The sequence below is a fragment of the Chlamydotis macqueenii genome, chromosome 4 (assembly GCF_036417535.1).
Source record: "Chlamydotis macqueenii isolate bChlMac1 chromosome 4, bChlMac1.mat, whole genome shotgun sequence".
NCBI classification, from domain to species: domain Eukaryota; kingdom Metazoa; phylum Chordata; class Aves; order Otidiformes; family Otididae; genus Chlamydotis; species Chlamydotis macqueenii.
The window spans coordinates 82640875-82663495 of NC_141559.1; the positions used below are offsets into that span (position 1 = coordinate 82640875).

Here is a 22621-nt window from a genome sequence, read left to right on the forward strand (position 1 = left end):
GGAGAGCCAAAAATGGACCATACTTGGTTGAGGAGAGCCTCATGAGACCCCACCTGCAGCACTGTATCCAGCTCTGGAGCCCCCAACACAAGAAGGACGTGGAGCTGTTGGAGAGGGTCCAGAGGAGGCCATGAAGATGCTGAGAGGGCTGGAGCAGCTCTGCTGTGAGGCCAGGCTGAGAGAGCTGGGGCTGTTCAGCCTGGAGAAGAGGAGGCTCCGGGGAGACCTGAGAGCGGCTCCCAGTGCCTAAAGGGGGCTGCAGGAAAGGTGGGGAGAAACTCTTCAGCAGGGCCTGGTGTTACAGGACGAGGGGTCATGGTTTTAAAATAGAGGGAGGTAGATTCAGATTAGATAATAGGAAAAAAATTTTTATACTGAGGGTGGTGGAACACTGGCCCAGGTTTCCCAGAGAGGTGGTGGATGCCCCATCCCTGGAAACATTCCAGGCCAGGTTGGCCGGGGCTCTGAGCAACCTGATCTGGTTGGAGATGTCCCCGCTCCTTGCAGGGGGTTGGGCTGGATGGGCTTTAAAGGTCCCTTCCAACCCTAACCATTCTGTGATCCTCAGTCTAGTCCCAACGGCTGTGTCTGTACTCGTGGACTGAAGTCAAGCTGCTGAATTGTTGTCCTTCCTGGCACACATTTGGCCTTAGCACAAAGCTCTATATGACTCCTGCATGGGTCAGCCACTTATGTGGCCCATGAGTCATCCCAGCCGACAGTTTGTTTTGAAGGGAGGAGAATTTAATAACACAGATGAAGACTGCTCTGTGCCATTGCCCTCAGGACCCCCAAAACATTCAAAGCACATTTTAGTCTACGAGCACAAATACAACCAAGGCTCCTTGCTCTGCAAGCCTAGGGATCAGAAAGCGCATGAAGTCCCTTGGTCACAGGAGGCAACTTTGGACTCAAACAGCTTCTTTATCTGTTTTTATGAAAACCCAACAAAGATAAAATTATCTCTTTCGGACAAAAATTTCATCTTATTCCTATTTCTTTATAGCACCTTTGGGTATCAAAGAAGCAGCAGTAATAGCAATAAACAGCCCTTTGTCCCTTGGTGAGTGTCCCACCAGCTTTTCCAGTCCAAGCAAGAAGGCTGGTGAGCAACATCCTGACCTTCAGCGCTTTGCTGCAGACAAGCACAGGGGAGGTGTGGGCTGGGTGTGGAGCAAACTCAGCCGTTCTCCAGGGCACTGTCACAGAATCATCTCACAGAATCATAGAATGGTTTGTGTTGGAAGCGACCTTAAAGATCATCTTGTTCCAACCCCCCTGCCCTGGGCAGGGACACCAGACCAGGTCGCTCAATGCTCTATCCAGCCTGGCCTTGAACACTTCCAGGGATGGGGCATCCACAGCTTCTCTGAGCAACATGGTCCAGGGCCTCCCCACCCTCACAGTGAAGAATTTCTTTCTTATATCCAATCTAAATCTACCCTCTTCCAGTTTAAACCCATTACCCCTTGTCCTATCCCTACATGCCCCAGTCAAAAGTCCCTCTCCAGCTTTCTTTACCTTTAGGCACTGGGAGGCCACTCTAAGGTCTCCCTGGAGCCTCCTCTTCTCCCGGCTGAACAGCCACAGCTCTCTCAGCCCGTCAGCCCCGTTCAGTCCCTGGCTAGACATGATCGTCTCTCCAAGCATCCCGTAGCATCTCCTTAGTAGCCACTGAGTGCAGGAGGCTACAAAAGTCCTCTTAGATGTGTCTCTCAAGTCATTTGGTGCATATTTCCTAATTAGGCCGGAAGAGTTCCTCCTTCATTTATATATCTCATCTGTTGACAAGGGCTGGACCCTTGGGTCTCATGCAGCACATTTGAAGCCACACTGCGGTGTTTCCACCCCCGTTTCTACATTCTCCAACTTTCTGATTTTACTTCTTTGGAGCGGTTTGGTTTGATCATCTCAGCCAAGCATCTGGGACCAAAACAGGCACATTGTGTGCACTCCCCGATACTCAGCCCCACCTCCACTCACCGATGTTCTTCAAACCACAGCAGGCAGCAGAAGCAGCATCTTCGCATCGAGATGCCACTTCACCACGAAGCCACAGGGCAGGGCTTCTCCTCAGCTCCAAACGTTGCCCAGACTTGCACAGACGACTCCGTTTGTTTCTCCAAACACGGATTTAAAACAGAAAGGAAAGTTGGGGAGGGAGTGCTGCGTCCTGCTTTGACACCGCTGACACAAAAGTGCTCCGTCTCCACGCTCACTTTGTACTTCACAGCACTGGGACTTGAAAGACACTCACTTCTTAAAAAAAAATCCTTGGAAATTAGAGAGATAAGACATCGGCTTTAGGCAACTCTTCAGTGACAGCACTCAACAGGACCCCAGTCTTTAGTGTGTGTGTGTGTATTATATTATAAATTTATTTCTCTCCTTCTCTCCGTGTATATAGAAATGTGGATGCAGTGAATTAAAATCAAGCTGTGCTTTGTACTTTCGTTTTTAATGGCACCATCCTTGGCTGCAAGGAGAGAGCGATCAGCCCCCAAACGGCAGGAACGGGTGGAGAGAGAAATCGCCTTCTGCCAAAGACAAATAAAGTAAAAGGAAAGAAAAGGCATGGAAGATGATGAATGGTTCAACTTCCTTGGCGGCAGAAGCCTCTTCATTAACCGCTTCACTGCCTTTTTTTTTTCTCCTTTTTTCTTTGGTTTTTTATTGTTGTTTTTTTTTTTTTTTTTTTCATTTGGCTCTGTGCATGTGTCTGCCTGCAGCTCTATGTCCATGAGCATGTTGCCTGCCTTCAGCTGGTCCCATCTCCCTCATCTCTCCCACCTTAAGATGCAGCATTAAATGAAAAAAAAAAACCACCCAAACCCAATAAGAAGGTTTTACATTTTACATCAGCAATGTCACCTCGTGCTGCACCCCAGGGGCCAGAGCCTACCTAGTGCCAGGACACCCACAATGAACTCCGTGCAAACTTGATGCACCTTGAAATTCAGGCTCCAGGGAGCCAAGGAGGACACTTCTTGTCCCAAGAGGACTTCACCAGTGTGCTCCAGAAACACTCCCCCTATTTCTGAAGCTCACTGGAAGCCATTTAACCCCTGGAGACTCTCTCCTGTCCCCTCCGTTGCTTGGTCCTTCCTCCACGTCCCCCTTCATCCCTTAGAAACCTCTGCAGAGCCCAAGCAGCCAGAAGCCCGTGGAGCTACTGTGGGTCAGGATCTGAGCCCTTGCTGTGGCTCTTCCACCCCAGGGTGACTGGGCAGGACAGGGCATGGGTGGGACAGATGAGGGACCAATGGGTCCATTTCACGAACTGAGGGAAACCGCGGCATGGAGACATATACGACAACTTGCCCAAGGGCAAAGAGATCTTGCCAGCTTCATCACAAGTGTGCTGGGTGACAGTGACCCCCTGAAATGGCCAGGGAGGTACAGTCATAGAATCATAGAACGGTTAGAGTTGGAAGGGACCTTCAAAGCCCACCCAGTCCAACCCCCCTGCAAGGAGCAGGGGCATCTCCAACCAGATCAGGTTGCTCACACCCTGGCCAACCTGGCCTGGAACGTTTCCAGGGATGGGGCATCCACCACCTCTCTGGGCAACCTGGGACAGTGTTCTACAACTCGCATTGCAAAATATTTTTTCCTAATGTCTAATCTAAATCTACCCCCCTCTATTTTAAAACCATTACCTCTCGTCCTATCACACCAGGCCCTACTGAAGAGTCTCTCCCCACCTTTCCTGCAGCCCCCTTTGGGCACTGGGAGCCGCTCTCAGGTCTCCCCGGAGCCTCCTCTTCTCCAGGCTGAACAGTCCCAGCTCTCTCAGCCTGTCCTCATAGGATAGGTGCTCCAGCTCTCTTATCATCTTTGTGGCTTCCTCTGGACCTTCTCCAACTGGTCCATGTCCTTCTGATGTTGGGGGCTCCAGAGCTGGATACAGTACTCCAGGTGGGGTCTCACCAGGGCAGAGTAGAGGGACAGAATCACCTCCCTTGACCTGCTGGTGTCTTCACAACCTTCGCTTGCTTCTGCTCCATAGGGAAAAGCAGCCCATCCCAATGAGACCGTTAACATGCTGGATCAGCTATTCTGGGGCTGGGCATCCACAAAGCATGGTGTCGTCCTCCCAGTGACCTACATCAGTCCTGCCTCAAAGGCAGGACCTAACCAAGGCCCAGTGTCCTGGCCAGGTCTACCTGTCAGCAATAGCTTGGTCTCAGGGTAGAGTTGCTGGCATGGGGATGAAACTCCCCTCTATTGCCACCTGAGCTGTTTCCCTGTGGTGTCACATCTCCTTGGCCACCTCCGGAACCAGAATGGACCCGAACAGGCCCAAATGATCCCTATCAGCCCAGCAGGGCCTTTCTCCTGGGTTGAGGCTGTGCCTGTCATATCACCTGGATGTTTAACTCAAAGGAGGCTATCGTGTTAAAAGGAAGCCTAGGAGAAGTTAAAACACACCCACACCCACGTCTACACCCCCTAACAAGCCCTGGTATGAGTCCAGAAAGCCCAGAGGCCCCTACTAATTTCACCGTAGGCTGGATCATGAGCTCTCGGTTTTGCTGTTTGCAAAGTGCCTAGCGTGAAGGGACCTCAGAAGTCTTGGCAAGAACGTTGACAGCAATGAGACATAGCAAGAGAAGAGCAGCTACGCACAGAAAGAGACATCACTGGAAACGACTCACCCAGGTCACCCAGCGTGACGCCTCCCCCATTTCATTTGCACAGGACCTGGAGCATCTCAGTGCAGGAGGAAGACAGAGACTGTTAAATTAGACCAAAGCTGGAGAAAATATTCGTACCATGGGGAGGAAGGCACAGGAAGATGCTCTCTGGAGTGCAGTGGGCTGTCCATTGTGAGAGGATTGAAGAACATAAGGGGAATTATATGGGGAAAGAGCAAAGTGCTAGCATCAGGCTCCATCAGGGATCAGGTTAAAATCCAAAAGCAGCTGGGCTTTGCTCCACCTGTCTTCTGAAATGTCTGGATCTTGTTGCTGTTGGAAATCCGGTATCAGATTAGATAGATCAAGGAGATGGACTCATCCTGTCTTCCAGGATGTTACCGGGAATTAATAGTGTGGTTGCTTTCTCCAGCATGTACAATGAAAGTCATTGGATGTAGAGACATTCTCCTGAGTCAGTCAGGAGGTTTTTGTCTTCTTTTCAATCTCACAAACTCTGCCACTTGGACAGATGAGAAATGTACACATGAAGGGACTGCTCAAGCCCCAGTCTCTCAGCCTCAGCCATAGTTCAAGCCCTCGCTGGAGGTGGAGAGTTTCAGCACGTCTCCATAATCACAGTTCCAGGTTCTCACTCACCTGAATAAATGGGAAAAGGTGAGGCCCAACCTCCCAGCAGATGCAGCATTTTGGGGACACTTTTGTCACAAGAGATATCCAGGCCAATGCCAAAAAATGCAGATGGGCTAAAGCGTGTTACAGCATTCAGTGTACTCACTTTGGTGCTGGTGTCCACCTCGAAGTGCAGACAGGGACGGGCGTGATGTACGAGTTGGCCTATAAAGAAGAAAAGCTGGGACAAACATCCAGTAAACGCCAAGGTGATGAAGGTAAGAGTGGTCTGATCCTCTATCCCACACCCACCCCTCCAAGCCTGAGGAAGACTGAAAGACATTTAAGTAGCAGACAGGACTACCACACACATCTCGGTGCCCCAAGGTTTCAGTGAAATGATTGCGCCAGGACCACCTCCGTGGGACCCTTCCCCTTTCCCCTTCACCAGGCACATGCTCTCTGAGTAAGGGTCTGCTAGCCAGGAAGATGCTTTTGATGCTGAAGAGACGGGACGGTGAAGGGCTGTGGGTTTTCAGCTCTCCACCACCAGTCTTCAAAGGTACCCAAACTCACGTCAGACCCCTTTACTAAGGGGAAAGCTCCACTTGGATGGATTCAAGCACAACAAGTCATCTGAGGCACTTGGCAGGTTTTCTGTGCCCAGCTCATGCTTTTAATGGGATTGCGGGTGATGAAGGGTTGTGGGGAGAGCAAGGAGAAAAGCTGTGCTTGAGGATCTGGTCCCTGGAAATCCCAGCAGGAATTCAGAGGGAAGGCTGAGCAGAGGATTTGGTGATCATCTACTGCCATCTAGTGCCAGCTGAACACCCGAAAGTTATCACAGAATCAAAAATCGTAGAATAGTTTGGGTTGGAAGAGACCTTTAAAGCCCACCCAGTCCAACCCCCCTGCAAGAAGCAGGGACATCTCCAACCAGATCAGGTTGCTCAGAGCCCCGGCCAACCTGGCCTGGAATGTTTCCAGGGATGGGGCATCCACCACCTCTCTGGGCAACCTGGGCCAGTGCCTCACCATTGTAGTCAAGAATTTCTTCCTTATATCTAGTCTAAATCTATCTCCCTCTTTCAGTTTAAACCCATTATCCCTTGTCCTATTGCTACAGGCCTTGATAAAGTTTCTCCTCATCTTTCTTATAAGCCCCCTTTAGGTACTGGAAGGCTTCCTTGGATTCATTAATTTCTCTAACCAGGCCTCAACTCCTGCCCATTGCATGGACCACAGGCCATGTCTTATGTTTCTGGGTGCATCAGGATGGACATTACCCATCTACGCTCCCTGTGACCATCTCAGGTCAGACAGAGACAACAAACAGACCATCGTGCACCATCCCTAAATTACAACCCCCTTGTACGTCTGCTGCTAGAGGGGAGCCAGCTTGCAGCTCAAGGGCAGAGGAGCTGGGTTGGTCCGGCCACGTGGAGTGGGAGGGCTCTTCTCAGCACTGCTGCTGCAAAGGGATGCGATGGGTCATTCCACACCACAGCACAGCCGGTCTGTCTCAAGAAAAATCCGCTGGTGCACGCAAGGTCATCTCCCCGGCAGAGAAAGGGTCTTTGAGAAGGGTGAAAATATCTTTGAGTACTTATCGTGTGGCCGAGCAGAGCTCTAGACATCTTTGCAGGGTCCCTGAGATCAGAAATGGGGGTTTCTATCAATTCGTTTCTAGTCTGAATAATTCAAATTCAGCCCCCAAATGTGCCTGTCCTAGCTCTGCATTTTTTGTGAAGTCTGGGTAGCTGTAGAGGAAGAACTGCCCATCTCCCCCCATTGGCAAAACAAGACAAAGAGGAGTGTCATGGCCAGGTAGGTGACATTAATGGGCAAGAATCCAAGCCCAGGGACATTGCATCAGCCTGATGTGATCATTCAATCACTGGTCTGACAGTAAGGTGGGGTTTTGGACTGCAGCATTGTCATCCCTCACTTTATCATTAAGCTAAATGGTCCGATTCACTGAGAAAATTTTTTTTCCAACCACTTCATCATTGCAGCAGCTTCTCCAAACCCTCTCCAACTGTTTAACCCTCTGCGAACACCTACATGGGACAGTACAAGAGAGGGCGTTCACAGGCAAGGAGCAGGGTTTCCCCTCTCCAGGAGCTCCATAGGCTCTTCCTCAAGTCTGACCATGTCAGAAGTCCTTGGGAGATCACTAAAAAGAATGGGACGTTAGGAAGGTTTAGAGACCAGTTCATTCATCCTATCCTCTGGAGGTCATCTGAGGGTGATCTCAAGAGGTCTCTGAACAGAAATGACTGATTTTGTGATTTGTTATCAGAGTAAGAGGAGCTGCTGGATCCTACATCTCGCCACCAACCAAGAAAAATACGGAGGTACAAGAGATACTTAAGGGAAGGCGCATGTGCACGACCAAAGACGGAGATACAAAGCTGGATCTTACAAGAGTAAGGACGGCTCAGGTTAAGGTGGCCTTAACCACAACCTGCAATTAGCAGCCCGTTTTGTAACACTGGAGATAATCAAACACCAGTTCCCTCAGGGCTGTCCCTGAGCCTACATCATGAACAACCTTTACATTAGTTGGCTGCCTCTCAAAAAGTTTTGTGCTGGGTCAGATGGGCTCTACCCCAGGGTAGCTGACATGTCACACGTGGTTGGACTAAATGATCCCAGGTTTAAGGGCTAACAGGAGGGGCTCCTGTTTGCAGTGGTGTGGTGGGAGACCCAGAGCCCTTGGTGTCTAAAGGTTCAGGGAACTTCTGAGGAAGAAAAGAGCCGGAGGAGCCAGGGGACTGTACAAAGCCTTTGTTCTCGTTTCAGACCCTGACAGAGCCGCATGTCAAGTCATAGGAAAGTGGTACGGTATAGTACTGTGCAGGTCAACAGCACCTTTCATCTGAGGATTGTAAAGCCCTTTCAAGACATTAGTTTGTTAAACCTCACAACACCCCTGTGAGGTAGGTATCAACCCCCATTTTACAGACGAGGGGAACTGAGGCACAGAGAAATGCAATGGCTTGGCCAAGGCCTTTGGGCAAGCCAATGGCACAGGCAGGAGGTCCTCCTGCTCTTGTTCCCGGCTTGTGGCTCCTTCCTCCTTTGGACAGCAGAGCGTCAGCAGCTCGCAGAGCCACTGCTGGGCTTGTCCCATGAGCAGGGAACATGTAATATTTATGGAGGGCTCCTGAGCCCCTTGAAAGCACCCTGGTAACCAGCTGCCACCAGCGCTTCAGACATTAAACCATTTCTCAGACAGCTTCTCCTTCCAGGTACGGCCGCAGAATTGTCACTGTTTTTTCTTGTGCAATCAGGCAGGAGGCCAGGAGGAGCCTGAGAACTTGGATCCTTCATGGAAATGTCCCAGTACTGTATGGCACAGTCCAAACTGGAAACCACTTTTCTCTCATGGCAAATGTCTCCCCGGAGACAATGCCCAGCATTGAACTCTGGTGGTAACGGGTGGTGAGGGGGTCTCACCAGGCCTGGAGGAGAAGGAGGAGGTAGCTAGAAGGATATTACACGGCTTTCGCTGGCACTGTCGTCAGCATCTTTCGTCAGTGTTGGATGTTCGCCTGAACCCTAATCACCCCAGCCCATGTGCAATGTCAAGAAGAAACTAAAGCTGGGGGGTAAATTGGCCAGGAAGCGATGTCAGGAGCTGCGGTGGAGTCTCCGTCGTGGTAACCCCACCACCAGCCCACCCCAACCTTTAGTTATGTCGCGGTACCGATTTCCCCTCTCTTCCCCCCACCACTACAGTTTTTGTGCTGAATAGATATACTGTCTTATAAAAATAGTCCTCTGGTATCAAAAGACAAATAAAACAAGAAAGGAATAAAAGACCCCTGTCGCCAGCAGCAGTGCAAATCAGGAGAGCCAGCTCAGGAAGGATGGGCTTAAGGTGTCCTTGGTTTGTCACTTCTTCAAGGGGAAGGAGGGTGATTGGACTTTGATGGCTGGGACTGGCCTAGAGCGAGAAGAAAGAGAAAGGAGACAACTCATTTGAGTGCAGAAACCAAGCACCCACCACAACCAGCCCTCCACAGCTCAGGGAAGACAGACCAGCTGCTGAACCTGAGACCAGAGGAGACCTGGGAAGGTCATGGTCACCCATGTCCTCTCTCAAAGATACAACCCCAAATTGTACTGCCCTGAGGTGTCTGGCATAACTTCAAAATCCTGATAGGATGCAGAGTCCACCAATGCATGTAGTGGCTCCAAGCAGTAACCAGAGGTGAGAACTGTGAGCTCACCAGCTGCAGGAACCATGTCCCCAAAGGGCTTACCGCTCTCAGCTTCCCAAAGACACCCAAGGTTGTTCACGCTCCGCCAACAGACGTAATCAAATCAACCAGCGTGATATGGATCATTCAGTCCATGATGGGAATTACAAAATTTCTCACCTCATCCATTCAGGAAAGAATACAGTTCCCTGGCCCTCTCGTACCACACTGGTGGTGTCAAGTAATAAATCCAGACCAGAACACAGGCAAGTCCTGCTCCCTGGCACCAGTCTCTGCCAGTCAACACTTTTTTACATGGGCACCATTTCAAGAGAGGATGGCCAGGAACTGCTCCCAGTGGGCAGCAAGGACAAAATTACACCACCTGGGGAGGCAGTCGAGCTCGGCTGCCAGGATGTGCCATAGCTTTCTCTTTTGGGACCACAGAACAGGCTTGTTTTATCTACTAGAAGAGATGAGCCGTAGGGATTGAGTCACATTGAGGAATTCTGGGGGGTATTCAGCCTCCTTGTGGTGACAACTACAAAGACATAGGAACCTGAAACGGTCCAAGAGGGTCAAAGCAGTCATTGGCAAAGCAGACTGTCTGGGGATGAAGGCCAGCTTCAGTCCAGCACTTCTCTCCATGGCTGGATACGGCTCACAAGACTGGCTAGCAGGAGCGGATGCAAGCACGATCCCCTGAGGCTCCCCTGACCTGTTTCCAGAGAATTTAGCAACACAGCAAGAGCTGAAAGTAGTAATGATATTGTAAAGGATGTGGACTGAATCTCCCAGCTCCAAACTGGAAAGCCCGTGTCCTCCATTCCCTTGGACACAGGTGTCCAAGTCCTGTTACTGTTTGGGTACCCAGGAGGACTATGTCCTGCTCATCCAAGAGCCCCTGGGAAGGAAAATATTTCATCTCCAGTCTCTTAGGTCCCAGCTCAGTGTTTAACAAAAGGCTGCGCCTCACAAGCAGAAAAGACCACCCTGCCATGGTCCTGCATGGTGTCTGCGACTCACCTTTGAGGTGGCATCGGTCTGTAGGGAAGGAAAAAAGAACCAGAGCATCAGCGTACGTCCCTTCACTCCATTTTCACCCAGCAGCTCACCAACAGCCCTCTCCATGCTCTGGGACAGGGGGCCATATGAACCCCCAAAGAATGGCGTCTCCCTTAACCCATCAGGACCCTACAAGATCCAAAATCTCATTCTTGGTCACCGCTGGCCAACCTTGCCCAAACGCTGTGGACTCCTGCCAGATGGAGGAGTGGCTGCAGACCCCAGGCACTCACAGGTGCCTTGCTCAGGTGGGCAGGCTTTTCTCCTGCGCCATGTGAGAGGAAGCATGGGCACAGGGTTCTTTATGCACATAGCGTTCCCATCTGGACAAACACTTTTTTTGCGGTTGCTCCCCAGGTAGAAGAATTTGGGATGTCTTCTGATTTCCTTCCCACCTGCTGTCCCACAGATGCCCCATACCAAAGATCCTCAATGTCCTAAAGGCCATTTCCCCCAAAGTTGGTGGGATTTGTAGCTCCAGCAGCGTGCACAGATCCACACACTCCAGAGCACATTTCTCCTGCTCCTCAGCACCCTGGCTTGTACACACCAACCATATCAGGGAGGAGCAGGAGAAACCCAGGTCACAGTGAAGACACCATAAAGGGCACAACAGAGCACACCACAGTGATATTGGGAATGTCCCACCCAGACAATGTCCCAACCCACAAGATCCTCCCCCCACTGTGTCCACGTGAAGGACCCCAGCAGTGGTGAGAGTTAGCTCAACTCCTCTCTCAACTTACTTTAACGGCCTCGTGGGGTGGCTCACGGCACTTGTACCTGACGCCTTGAAGTTGGTAGGAGGGACCATGACCAGCAGGGTCTGTCCATGTGCAGGAGGCAGCTCTTTGGCCAGAAAAGGACTTCCAGGCAGTGGCCGACGAGGGGGCTGGTGCTTTGGGACGATCTGGGATCACAAAGCGTACAGGGAGAGACAACATCCTCAGAGGAGCATCCAGGGACCTCCTACAAACCTCTCTCTCCTGCCGAGATGCTTCAAGGCACCCAAACTACACCACCACCCAAACTACCTCAAAATATTCTCATTATCTACTGAACTTTCTTCACCATTGCAACAGATTCATCTCTTAGGGTGGCATGACAGCTTCTCAGAACTGCCCATCCCAAAAGAGCCACAGGCAGCCAAAAACCAGTGAATTTCTATGTGTCTGGCAGGAAAGCACAGCCAGTCAGCAAAGCTCACCAGCGGGGTCCTCATGGGGCTGCAGGGAAGAGGTTTCTTGGGAGGTGGCAGCTTAGCCTGGGAGACGACCGTTTTGGTGGTGACCATGGGCGATTTGGTGACTGGTGGAGGTGGCCTGGCAGGCTTGGGGTCTCTCGGGCGCGGAGGGACAGAGTGGGAAGTTGAGCGGAGAGGGTGGACAACGTTGACGGGCTGGGAGCTGGGCTGGTGAGCACTAGGTTTGGAGGGGAAAGCAGCCCGCGTTGCCTGCAGAGACAAGAAAAGCAGAAATACGGAGAAAATCCTTAGGTGCATTTTCCTGGGTGCTAAAAAGCAGATGTCCCCTCAAGGTCTGGGTGCTAGGCAGTAGCAGGAGGAGCATGGGGTATTTATTCAGCTTTCCAGGACCCCCACTTTTACCATCCTGCCCAAAAGCTGAATATGTTTGCTCCTCGCTAACCACATAGAGAGCACACAGGGATGAGAAAGGTGCTGGACTCCGGAGATCCAGACCAGGACCAGCTCTCGTGAATCCACACCAGATATCCACCAGATTGAATTTCAGAAATGGGAGACATCATCCCTTCTGCCTCCATCTCAGTCACTGTGGCCATGTTCAAAAAGACCATCCCTTTCTACTTAAATTCAGCCCCGGGCTTACCCATCCCAAGGTCACCAGAGCTGACACAACCGGCAGCAGAAGCATCTGCCTCCCTGGATACCCACCACAGTGGGACTGCAGAGCCTCTGTTAAGCTTTGCCATGGTGATGGGCAATTTCCTGGCAGAGGCTCCTGGCCATCGCCAGCGTCTTTTTGAGCAGGCAGAGCTCCACAGTTTCACTTTTAGGAGGGACACGTACTACTGACCAGCAAAACCAGCATGGAGTACCAGTTGCTTGTCCGGTTGTGAGAGAGAGAGGTGATCACCCTCAAGTATCAAGCCCCAGGGAGGGAAAGCAAACCTGGAAGGCAAGTTATAACTTACTGTGTTAACGTGGCTGGAGGTGGAAATGTTCCGCAAGGTAAAAGCAGCTTTGGGATGGCCAGCAGTTGACTTCCGACTGATGGTTTTGTTCCTGCCCAGGATCACAAACGTAAATCACAGATGGCAAAACAAAGCAAATATTTTTTTGCCTCCCAAAATGCTGCACGTCAGCAAGACCCTGTCTCCATTGACAGATTGTTAACAGACAGTCTTGTGGTGCTGGGTGAGCGGGGATGACAAGTCTGTCTCGAGATAATCAGGGCCATGAAGTAGGTTGTTTGGTTCTGGAATTTTTTTCTCAAATTATTGCAGGGGCCCTGACGTATATGTGTGTCTGTACCTGTACTGGGAGGGGAAATAATGAGAGTATCTAAATTCAGCACTACTTCAGAGCCCTTCCAGCTCTTACAGCCTGGTAGGCATAGATGGCAAGAAAGCTCCTCGGTACCAAGCCACTTTCATCTTCACTCTCTGGGGTTGTCCTGTCCAACAGACCATTCCTGTCCTCTGCTCAGGGGAGAGCTGCGAGCCTCAGATTGTCCCAGGAGAGAGCTCTTCATATCTCATACCAGTTTGAAACAGGCCCTGTGCACCACCAGCTCCCCCACAACCACTCCCACCAGGCTGGAATCTGCCAGTGGCAAGAAAATATTGCAGGGTCTCACTGGATCTTCAAGAGAGAAGGGGTTTAGGATGCATCACCCACCTATATGCCTCCTCGGCCCTCCTCCTCAGCTCCTTTATCCATTTATTCAGGAGCGAGTTCTCCCGCCGGTACCAAAGGCAGATGATTATCATCAGGGCCGGGAGGAAGACCAGGAAGATGAGCAGAAGGGTTATTAAGATGGCTTCGTAATCTGTTAGGGAAAGCATAAATATGAGTGTGGGGTTGGGAGAGCCAGCAGCCTCCGGCTTCACTGGATGGAAACATTGGTCCCATCTGCCCATTCCCAGCCACCCGGAAAAGACCCAACCCAGCAAATTTGGGAGCGGAGCTGTCAGTAGCTTTATCACCCCATCTCCCCTTCTCCTGGCATCCCTCCAGCCCCACCAGCAACATAAGGCATCAGACGAGAAGTCGTGACTCACTGTCGCGCTGCACGGGGCCGCTGTCCACGCTGCCGCCCAAGCCCGGCTTCTCGCAGTAGGGGGGAGCCCAGCCGACATCACAGTGGCAGTTCTTGTTGCTGTTGCAGACCTGCAGGATGAGAAGAAGGGCTGGAGACCACGAGGGACGTATGGGAATGATGGTCCCTATGGTGGGGGTGACAACAGATGGCCAATGGCAGGAGTTTGGGCTGAAGGAGCCTAACCCCTGCCAATGTTCACCCCTTGGACATCACTCAGATCGTGCCCATGTTGCCTTCAAATGTGTGATTGCAATGTACAGAGACACCCTCGGTTTTCACACGGCTTGACTAGAAAAGCCCGACGCCCTTAATACTTTGCATTAGGGCAGAAGTTTGTTAAACGTCTTCCCTTCACGGTCTTTCCCATTAAACCACAGGATTTCTGAAGCGGAGCATCCAAACCAAGAGCCTTAACAACACCAAGCAGCGTGGAAGGGTAAATTTGGGTGGTTTACCTGCCACATTTCTCTACATAGTCCAGCAGAGGTTTTCTACTGGAGTTTGTTGTTGCCTCATCTGACAAAGCCCTGCGATCTGCAGAGGTCAAATCTTCGTAGCCTTTAAGCTTTGGACAATAGTGGCTTTTTTTTATTCGCTGAACCATTTCCCCGCCTTTTTGCGGTCCCAGTTGTGTTTCTAACTCTTGCTTTGTGCTCTCCAAGGGAACGGGCACCTGCTCCGAGCTCTAAACACTCTCCAGTTCAAGTTGGACCCTGATCCAAATTTTGCAGATGGTCCTTACATCACAAATGATCTTCATCCTCTAATTTGGACACGGGGTACGCAAAGATCTGAGCTCAGTCTCACCCGTAGCTGATGCATGAGATAGTTACAAAAAGCAGACGCCCACTGCAGCGCAAGGCTCATCCCCATGGGAGACGTTTGGTGTTGCTTAAGAATCTGTGCTCATCTCAGGCGACAACTCACCCCGTGGCCGTTGCACCGGGAAACGCACTTTTCCAGCTCAAAAAGGGAGGCATTCTGGCACCGGCGATCTTTGCAAACCTGAGAAAGAAAGTCAAGAAGCTGGGGTCAGAGAAAGACCCAAGAGAGGAGGGAGAGTGATCTCCTGGCTTCACAGATGGGAGTCCTCTGGAAGGATGTTATCTGTTGGAAAATGCAGGTTGGTTAAATTGTATTGTTCCAGGTCAATGCATTTCACCCCAATTTTCAGCACAACCCAGGAAACCTCTGCCATTCCTCCATCCAGGATGGCTCAGTGGAGATCGGCCACCGCCATCCCCTTCCCCTCCCCTCATAACCCACCTGGCAGCTCCTGGAGAAGGCATTTCCCATCTAGCCCTAAAAAGCAGGGACCAGCCAGAAAAAAAAACCGACACTGGATTTCAAAACCAGCCATCCTTTCTCATTAAAATGTCGACATTTTGGCCTTCCATCCCAAACTGGGATGAAAATTTCACAATTAAAATGTCAAATAGCAAAGGCCGTATCTCCACAGCCAACTCTGGCGTGCATCCCTGCTACCGTGCTGCCTACCAGGCTTCTGCCCTTTCTGAGGAGAACCGACCCTCCGTAAAGTACTTGGAGATGCAAGGGCTGTAAAAAAACCCTCATGCTCAGTTAACAGCAACTGCTTGGATCTTGATTCCTAACACAGCTTTCCCCTGGGAAACTGCTTATTCATAGGAGAAACTCTCATCCATCAAGTCCTGGAGTATGTCATTCTGGTAGAGGCTGCCCCACTATGCACTAAATCAGTAAAGAAGCACGGTGGCCAGACAGAATAATTTGGTGGCCCACACGCAAACATCTGGGGATGTCTAGAAATGCCCTGGTTGAGATGTCACCTGGGCAACGTCAGCAAGCATGGAGGAAACCACGTCCCACAGCCTGGCTGTAACACAGAGAAGAAGCCGATGTCTACACTGGAGCTGGGACAAGAGCTCCTCCAGGAGACCCCCAGCCCTAGGATGCAGTACTCACCATCCCATCTCCGCATTTCGTCCCAGTCATCACCAGCCCGGGGTCGGAGAGGTCATCCTCGTCGTCCTTCGCGGTGTACATGTAGGTGCCCCGGCACTTCACCTCTCGCCCGTTGAAACGGATGGTGGTGTCGATGGAGACGGTGTTGGTCCCCTGGGGCTTCTTAGCTGAGCTCTGGCACTGGATCTTGCCACACATAGCATCCCTAGGAGCAGGACACAGCCAGGGTGAGGGCAGGAGAGGTGGGTACCAGCCACCTCGCCCTCCCTGTCCCATCGCCCCCCGCCCCGCTGCCTGCTGGCTCACCTCCCTCTGGATTTACAGCCACGGGAGGTTGTGATGGGAGAGGCTCAGCAAGTTCAGAAAGGACCTTAGATAAATCATGGACAGCATGGAGAAATGCTGGAGGCAACAGGCAGGGGTGGTCTCTCTAACATCTCTAGTCTGACTGGGAATACTGGAGAGCACACGCTCCCTAAATAGCATCTCCTGCTGATGCTGTCTTTCATTTTCCCTTCAGGCTGGAGATGATCTTGGAGGTCTTTTCCAACCTTAATGCTTCTGGGCTGGGAGGCGATGCATGGTGGGACAAATTCCCACCAGTGATGGGGACCGAGCCCAGGAAGGACCTGGTGGCTTGCCCAGGTCCAAAGCGGAGCTGGAGCAAGGGGTGATGCCAGGAGGTTTGGGTAGGACCCTGCCAGTCCCTTCGCAGGGGTGGGCAGTGGGGGGCTGTGGGTGCGGGATGAGGAGATGGAACTCCCATGAGCACCAGCGCTGCACCCACCTCTTCTCACATTTCACGTAGCGCCCTTGGCTGTCTTTGCCGCAGTTGCCGTAGGTGTTGCCGGCCATGTTCACATCCTGGAAACAGGCGTCCGGTGCCGGCCAGGCGCCTGTAGGGAGGGAGGAAAGGTCCCGCATGGGATGGGGAAAGCAGCCGGCAGGCAGGAATACCGATACTGGGAGCAGCGGTTGGATGCTCACGGAGAAAACGCCATGGAAACGTGTCCCAGAGGGACACTGCTGCGGGTGCCAGGCCAAGAACAGCACAGTGGGGTGTCGGGGGTGTAGATACGGGGGCTGTAGAGCGCACAGGGTTGCACGTGGCCATATGGAGAACGGGGGCCCTACGCAGCACGAGGTCGTACGCAGCTGGGGGTGAACCCAAACCACTCTATGATTCTATGGATGGGCTGTGCACAGCAGAAGACCAGGCACCTATGAGCGTATAGACACCCTCAGCCCCACGGACGCAGACTCCAAACCTGGATGGGGTTAACACCCTCCAGCCCCACAGGCAGGGGTCACAGGGGACCCTACGTGCAAACACAGCGCTGAGACCCAACGTGGCTCCAGCTCCGGAGAGGGGTGGCGAGGAGGCACGGCCGGGGCCGGTGGGACTCACCTGGTCCCCAGAGCTGGACGCATTGCTGGTGGTGGGTCATGCACATGCCGTTGTTGCAGTAAGCCTCGCCGTAGGCGCAGGATGAGCCGTCCAACAGGTACACATTGGCCGGGCAGTAGGGTGAGGCACCCGTGCAGTATTCGGGAAGGTCGCAGGATCCCGCCGCTTCCCTGCAGATCGTCCCGGCCACCTTTAGCTGCCGCGGGAGGAGAGAGAAATGTCAGCGCTGGGCTAAGCCGAGATCGCACCGCTCAGGGCCATAAACCATCTACAATGTCCCCTGTGGGACTACATGGGGCTGTCAAGGTATGAAGCCAAATTCCTTGGCTGGACCCCAGCCACAAAGCAGCCAGCAGAGACTCTCCCGTGAACACAAGCTTATGCATAACCCTACTCATTTGGCACCGGGGGGGGTTTGAAAAAATGGTCAAGAAGCACGTGAGTCCTGAGGGAAAGGTGGGGGCCGCGTCTCGCCGCCCATGGGTGGATGGACAGGCATGGTGGGGGACACGGCGTGGGGCTCACCTTGCAGCTCTGGCAGCAGTCGCCGTGGGCACACTGGGCTCCCTCCTTCAGCGTGCAGTTGTGCGCGTTGCAGCATGGGTTCGTGCACTCCTGCGCGGGGAGGAGAAGACACCACCACGGTGAGTGATTCTATCCCTCCCCAGTTGCTGTCCCCAGCCCCTTCTCCACCCATTGCAGCATTGCCCCTCCCATTTTACCAGCGGGGAAACTGAGGTACGAGGCGGGGGATGAGGAAGACCTGAGCACTCAAGGGCAAAGTCGAGAAGAAAGCCAGGACCAGGTTAAACGGATTTAGGAAGGTGGAACTGGGAAAAGCCCTTGGAATGGAGTCCCTGTGGTGACCAGCTCTCTGCGTGGTCCATGTCTTGCCCCCCAGCAGCTGAGCTGAGCCACAAAAGCTTCTGCGGGAAAGCAATGCAGCACCCAGCACCATACCTCCACCTCCCCGCAGTCACAGTCTTCTCCTTCCTCCAGAAAACCGTTGCCGCATTTCCGTCCCACCACCAGATCCTTGGTGTCGGGCAGGTTGAAAAGACACATGCCACCTCCCTTCTGGAAGTAGTTCTCCAGCTGCCTCTTGCTGCAGGAGCTGAACACGCGAGGGAAGGGGTGTCTGCGCAGGGGACAGATGGGGAGGGATGGGAAGCGGGACGATCAGGACCACGAGAAGGTGGAAAACCACAGTCAGAGCTGGGAAATAAGGACATGGGCAAACTGGCACAAGTCCTTCCAAGAGCAGATGTCATCGTTGGCCAGATCGTTAACATCTCCTACTCCAACTCATGTGGCTGAGCACTGGATTAACAACCAGGGGACATCACACTGCATCCTAATATTCCCCAAAATGGGACTGGGTGGACAAGCAGACCAACCCCAGAGCACCAACTCTCCAGCAAGAAACCTCTTGGAGACTGGAGACCCCCAAGGTGTGAACCTCAAAGTCCGGGGAGCACCCACGCCTGCAGGCTCTGCCAGCTCGGTGCTGGCGTAGGCGTCACCTCAGCACCTCGCTCCCTGGCACGGGGCCGCCGCAGACTTCCCCGGCCCAACCGCACGGCGGGTTGTCACATCTGCGCTGACTACCCGCTCAAGATGTCTGCTAGATATGTGCCCGTTAGCGCTGAATCGCTGACGGGAAATACCGGTTCGGGGCTATTTTAATACCTCTGAGGCTGAGATGGAGAAAAATCCTCTTAAAAAATAAGAAAAAATGGAGGAGAAACACAAAAAAAAAAATCCCAATATTGAATCACTCATGAGGTCTGAGCAGATTAAAAGAAAATATCAGAGTTTTCTACATCTAAAATTATGTCTCTAATAGCTCAAGTGGCCTTTCCTGCAAGGAACTGGAGAGAAACAGTGATTTTCTAGAGGAGCCCTGAGCACGATTCGTCCATAAATTTGCACAAGTTTGTGGTTTTTTTTCATGTTTTGCATTAAAAAAAGAAGAAGCAGAGAGTTAGAGCTGTGCACATCTCCCCGCTCCGGTGCTGGTTTCATTTCCTCCTGTCGCCGAAAAACAGTTTCATGTCATTTTAGTACGTCTCATTTCCGAGATGACACAGAGGGCTTTTTCTAAAAGTAATTTTGAAGTCTGGGGGAAATCTCCTGAGCCGCAGGCAAAGCTGTAAATCCACGCAAGTTATGGGAGGGTGAGCAAATAAATACACCCATAAACTGGGACATGAATATGCAAACAGGGGCAGGTGGAAGACAGTCAAAAATTTGTTTTCTGCTCATGTAGGGGGAAAAAAAAAAACATATTTCAGCAAAAATAAGAAAATAAGAAAATCTGGGATGACTGCCTTGTCGGGAGATGGAAAACTCAACAGGAGGAGGAGTTTGGAAGGGAAGGTGGCACCAACCGGTTGGATTTCATACAGCTCTGGGTTGAATTAAAGGGTAAAAGTGCAGAAAAACCAACGCTGGAGGGATGTTAGAGGCATGAAAGCCTAATGACTGCCACTCCGGAGCATCCCACATCCTGATTTTGTGGGATTAGTGTGAGGGATGTGAGCTCCCTCGCAGGACAGGACCCATTCCCCACTCCCCAGCCCACCCAGCTGCAAAAGGCATCCAAAATGCACTTTGGGGGGCTTAGGGGCTGCATCCCATCCCCGCTGCCACTTACCCGGTGGCTGCTGCCATGACGCAGCCGCCTTGCTCCGGAGTGGCCTCCACGCAGCAGCCCGCGCTGTCGTGGCTCATGCCGAAATTGTGGCCGATTTCATGGGCCATGGTGGCGGCGGCTCCGACGGGCTGCTCCGAGTGGTCCTGTGTAGGGATGGGGGCAGCAGTCAGAAGCGATGGAGAGGGGTGACCCCACAGCAGGGATTGGGGCTGGAGTGATGGAGGGACCACAACATCCTTGGAATTGCAACTGGATCCCGTGGGAGAGAAGGATAGAGGAGGGCTCACAGCAGAAGTGGCACTTGGTGTCCTAAAAGTCTCGTGTGGGATGGTTGGGATGCTTTTTTGGTGAAGCCTGTTGCTGAAAAGCTGGAGCCTCAGAAGGCACATCCCAAAACCCGGGAACCTCGGTGCCCCACACTGTCCCGCCTAAGGACCACAGGTCATCCAGACTACCATCACCCCCTCAGGAGGAGGAGAAGAGTTGTCTGGGGTGGAGATGACCCTACAAAACCAGAGGGCACATGCAGGGAACAAGCAGGGGCTGTTCAAGATGAGGGGTAGGAGGAGATCCTGATACTACTTCTAGCTGCAAGCTGTGGGTGTACATGGGCGGGAGAGCTTGAAACTTGCCCTTTCTCACCCTCCTTAGTGCTTGGCCAACATCTGAGAAGGATAAAAGGCGATGAGCATCGTTGATCACTCTCAGGCTACATCCCACGACCAACCCCAGATGGCTGATCCATCAACCTCGTGAAGAACCCCAGAAAGTCAAGGTGGTGATGGGGTCCCTCACCCTGGAAGGAGCAGCAGGGACCTCTGTGCCCCAATTACCATGCTGACGCCTCCAGAGTTATCCGCGCTGCACATCCCCTCCAGTGGGGCCATGCCGATGGTTGTTCCCCTGAACGTCTTCCCTCTGCCCAGAAAGGAGAACGGAGGAGCAGTTAGCACCCCAGGGGAGGCGTGGAGACCCCTGCCCCACCATCCCCAGATCCATAGGGGTGCTCACGTCAGCAGCTGGGCGTTGTCGTGCTTCTTGCGTGACCTCAGCGCCTTCTTCCACTGCAGGAAGGACCAGAGCGAGGCATTGGCATCGCTGGTGACGGCACACTGGTCCCGTTCCGTCCACACCTCCAAGCCGATCAGGGCCACCTTGATATTTAGCGACCTGTAAAACTGCAGGGAGGGGACAGGGATGGAGGGGACAGGCACTGGCATTCGCTGTACACCCTCCATCCCTGCCACGGCACTTCAGCTGATGGGTCTCCACACTTTCCCTCCAGCTGAGTGACTTCGGGACACTCTTGTCCCAAATCCAGCTGCACGGATGAGCTCAACAGGCAGAGGGGTGGGCCCTGAGGGCCCTACCAGGCTGGCCCTGAGCTCAGGTACTTTCACATGCACTGGGAATGATGGAGGTGGTCACAAGGGACCAGAAGGTCCCTCTCGCTGGCCATTACCTTGTCCACGTAGTTTGCGATCTCCACGATGCGCTGCTTGGTGTGGCCCAGGTTGAGGTTCTGGTTCCTGTACTGCAGAGAGACAAGGATGGGGAAGGGTCACCAGAGGACAAGCAGGGAGGGAGACAGAGGGAGGTCTCAACTTGTCAGCAAAGGACCAGGTTTCTGCCCTCCATAGCACTCACCAGTGTGTGATCAGCAACAATGAAGAGCTCCATGTACTTCATGGTCCTCCAAGCATCTCTCTTTGCCTGCAAGACAGACAGCAATGCTCAGAGGAGCAAAGCAGCCGGCAGCCCACGGCTCTGAGCATCTCAGGCTTCCCAGACACCACAGAGCTGCTCAGGAAGGACAAACAAGAGGGGAAACTGAGGCACGAGCCAACAAGAAAAATTTAAGTGGCTACCAGTGCAATTCTCAGGGTCACCTCACATCATGTCCCACACCATATGACAAAGCATTGGTACCCAACCCACACATCCTCCCTTTGAGGTCTCCTGCCCAAACTCAACCCAAGTGAGCTGCTCCCGCAGACCCCTCACATCACATCTGCCTACGCAACCTTGCCCAGACACCAGGGTGATGGGCGCCCCACCACAAGCCGCAAGCATTTAGCAGGGGTACAGACAGCCCCGCTCCCAGCCCTCTGCCTCGCCGCGTTTTGGGGGGAGGATGGATTTACATGGTGGTGCACTGGCTGGAAGAGATGAGCGATGTCAGCAATGGTGTTCCCCAAATCGTCGCCGTGGCCGCAGGTCCCACCTCGGATGGGCAAGTGCTCTGCTCGGTGGATGATGTGGTGGCCCGGCTCGGGGGTCCCCAAGGGTTTCAGGTAGTAGCTGGTGTTGCTGCTCAGGACAATCAGGCCCCTGGCAAAGGAGAGCAACCCCTGATGGCTCCTGTGGCACGTTTACTCTGCTCCCCCCAGACCCTGCTGAGGCCTCGCAAACTCATTGCATCTCAGCTTGCTCCATACCCAGGGTGGGGGCAGAGACAGGAGGTGGGCATCTCTGCGAATCCAGCCCCATGAGCTCATACATCCTTAGCATTAAAGCCTCTGTGCCCATCGGAGCATGCAAATTTGGGATGGCAGCTGGTGGTTGCAACGGGGTGAAGCTCAGTTTTGGGGTACCCGCTGTGGGGCGCGGGGTCTTGAGATGGATTTCCTTGAAGGCAGCTCGTGCTGCCAGAAAAACGGCCTCACCCACCCCCCCCCCGCCCCCGCTTGCCCCCGGGGTTGGGTGAAGGATGGGAGACGGGGAGTGATAGACAATCAGCCCCACAAGCATCTAGAGCTGGGCCTGCA

General features: G+C 52.8%; 1 protein-coding gene across 1 annotated transcript in view; it reads right to left on the reverse strand.

Moving 5' to 3' along the window:
* Positions 1-8045: 8045 nt before the first annotated feature.
* The window catches only part of ADAM33 (ADAM metallopeptidase domain 33), a 28856-nt gene continuing 14280 nt past the window's right edge, over positions 8046-22621 (reverse strand). Inside the window, exons 6-24 of the mRNA XM_086746875.1 lie at positions 21998-22184; positions 21501-21566; positions 21316-21387; positions 20865-21031; positions 20687-20771; positions 19854-19996; positions 18158-18335; positions 17723-17812; positions 17198-17393; positions 16577-16685; positions 15790-15994; positions 14773-14850; positions 13805-13913; positions 13422-13572; positions 12716-12806; positions 11751-11996; positions 11290-11453; positions 10505-10522; positions 8046-9222 (exon numbers count right to left, since the gene is read on the reverse strand). Of these exons, the coding sequence (XP_086603001.1) occupies positions 9171-9222; positions 10505-10522; positions 11290-11453; positions 11751-11996; positions 12716-12806; positions 13422-13572; positions 13805-13913; positions 14773-14850; positions 15790-15994; positions 16577-16685; positions 17198-17393; positions 17723-17812; positions 18158-18335; positions 19854-19996; positions 20687-20771; positions 20865-21031; positions 21316-21387; positions 21501-21566; positions 21998-22184 (2407 nt within the window). The 3' untranslated portion in view covers positions 8046-9170. The remainder of the gene's footprint in view (positions 9223-10504; positions 10523-11289; positions 11454-11750; positions 11997-12715; positions 12807-13421; positions 13573-13804; positions 13914-14772; positions 14851-15789; positions 15995-16576; positions 16686-17197; positions 17394-17722; positions 17813-18157; positions 18336-19853; positions 19997-20686; positions 20772-20864; positions 21032-21315; positions 21388-21500; positions 21567-21997; positions 22185-22621) is intronic.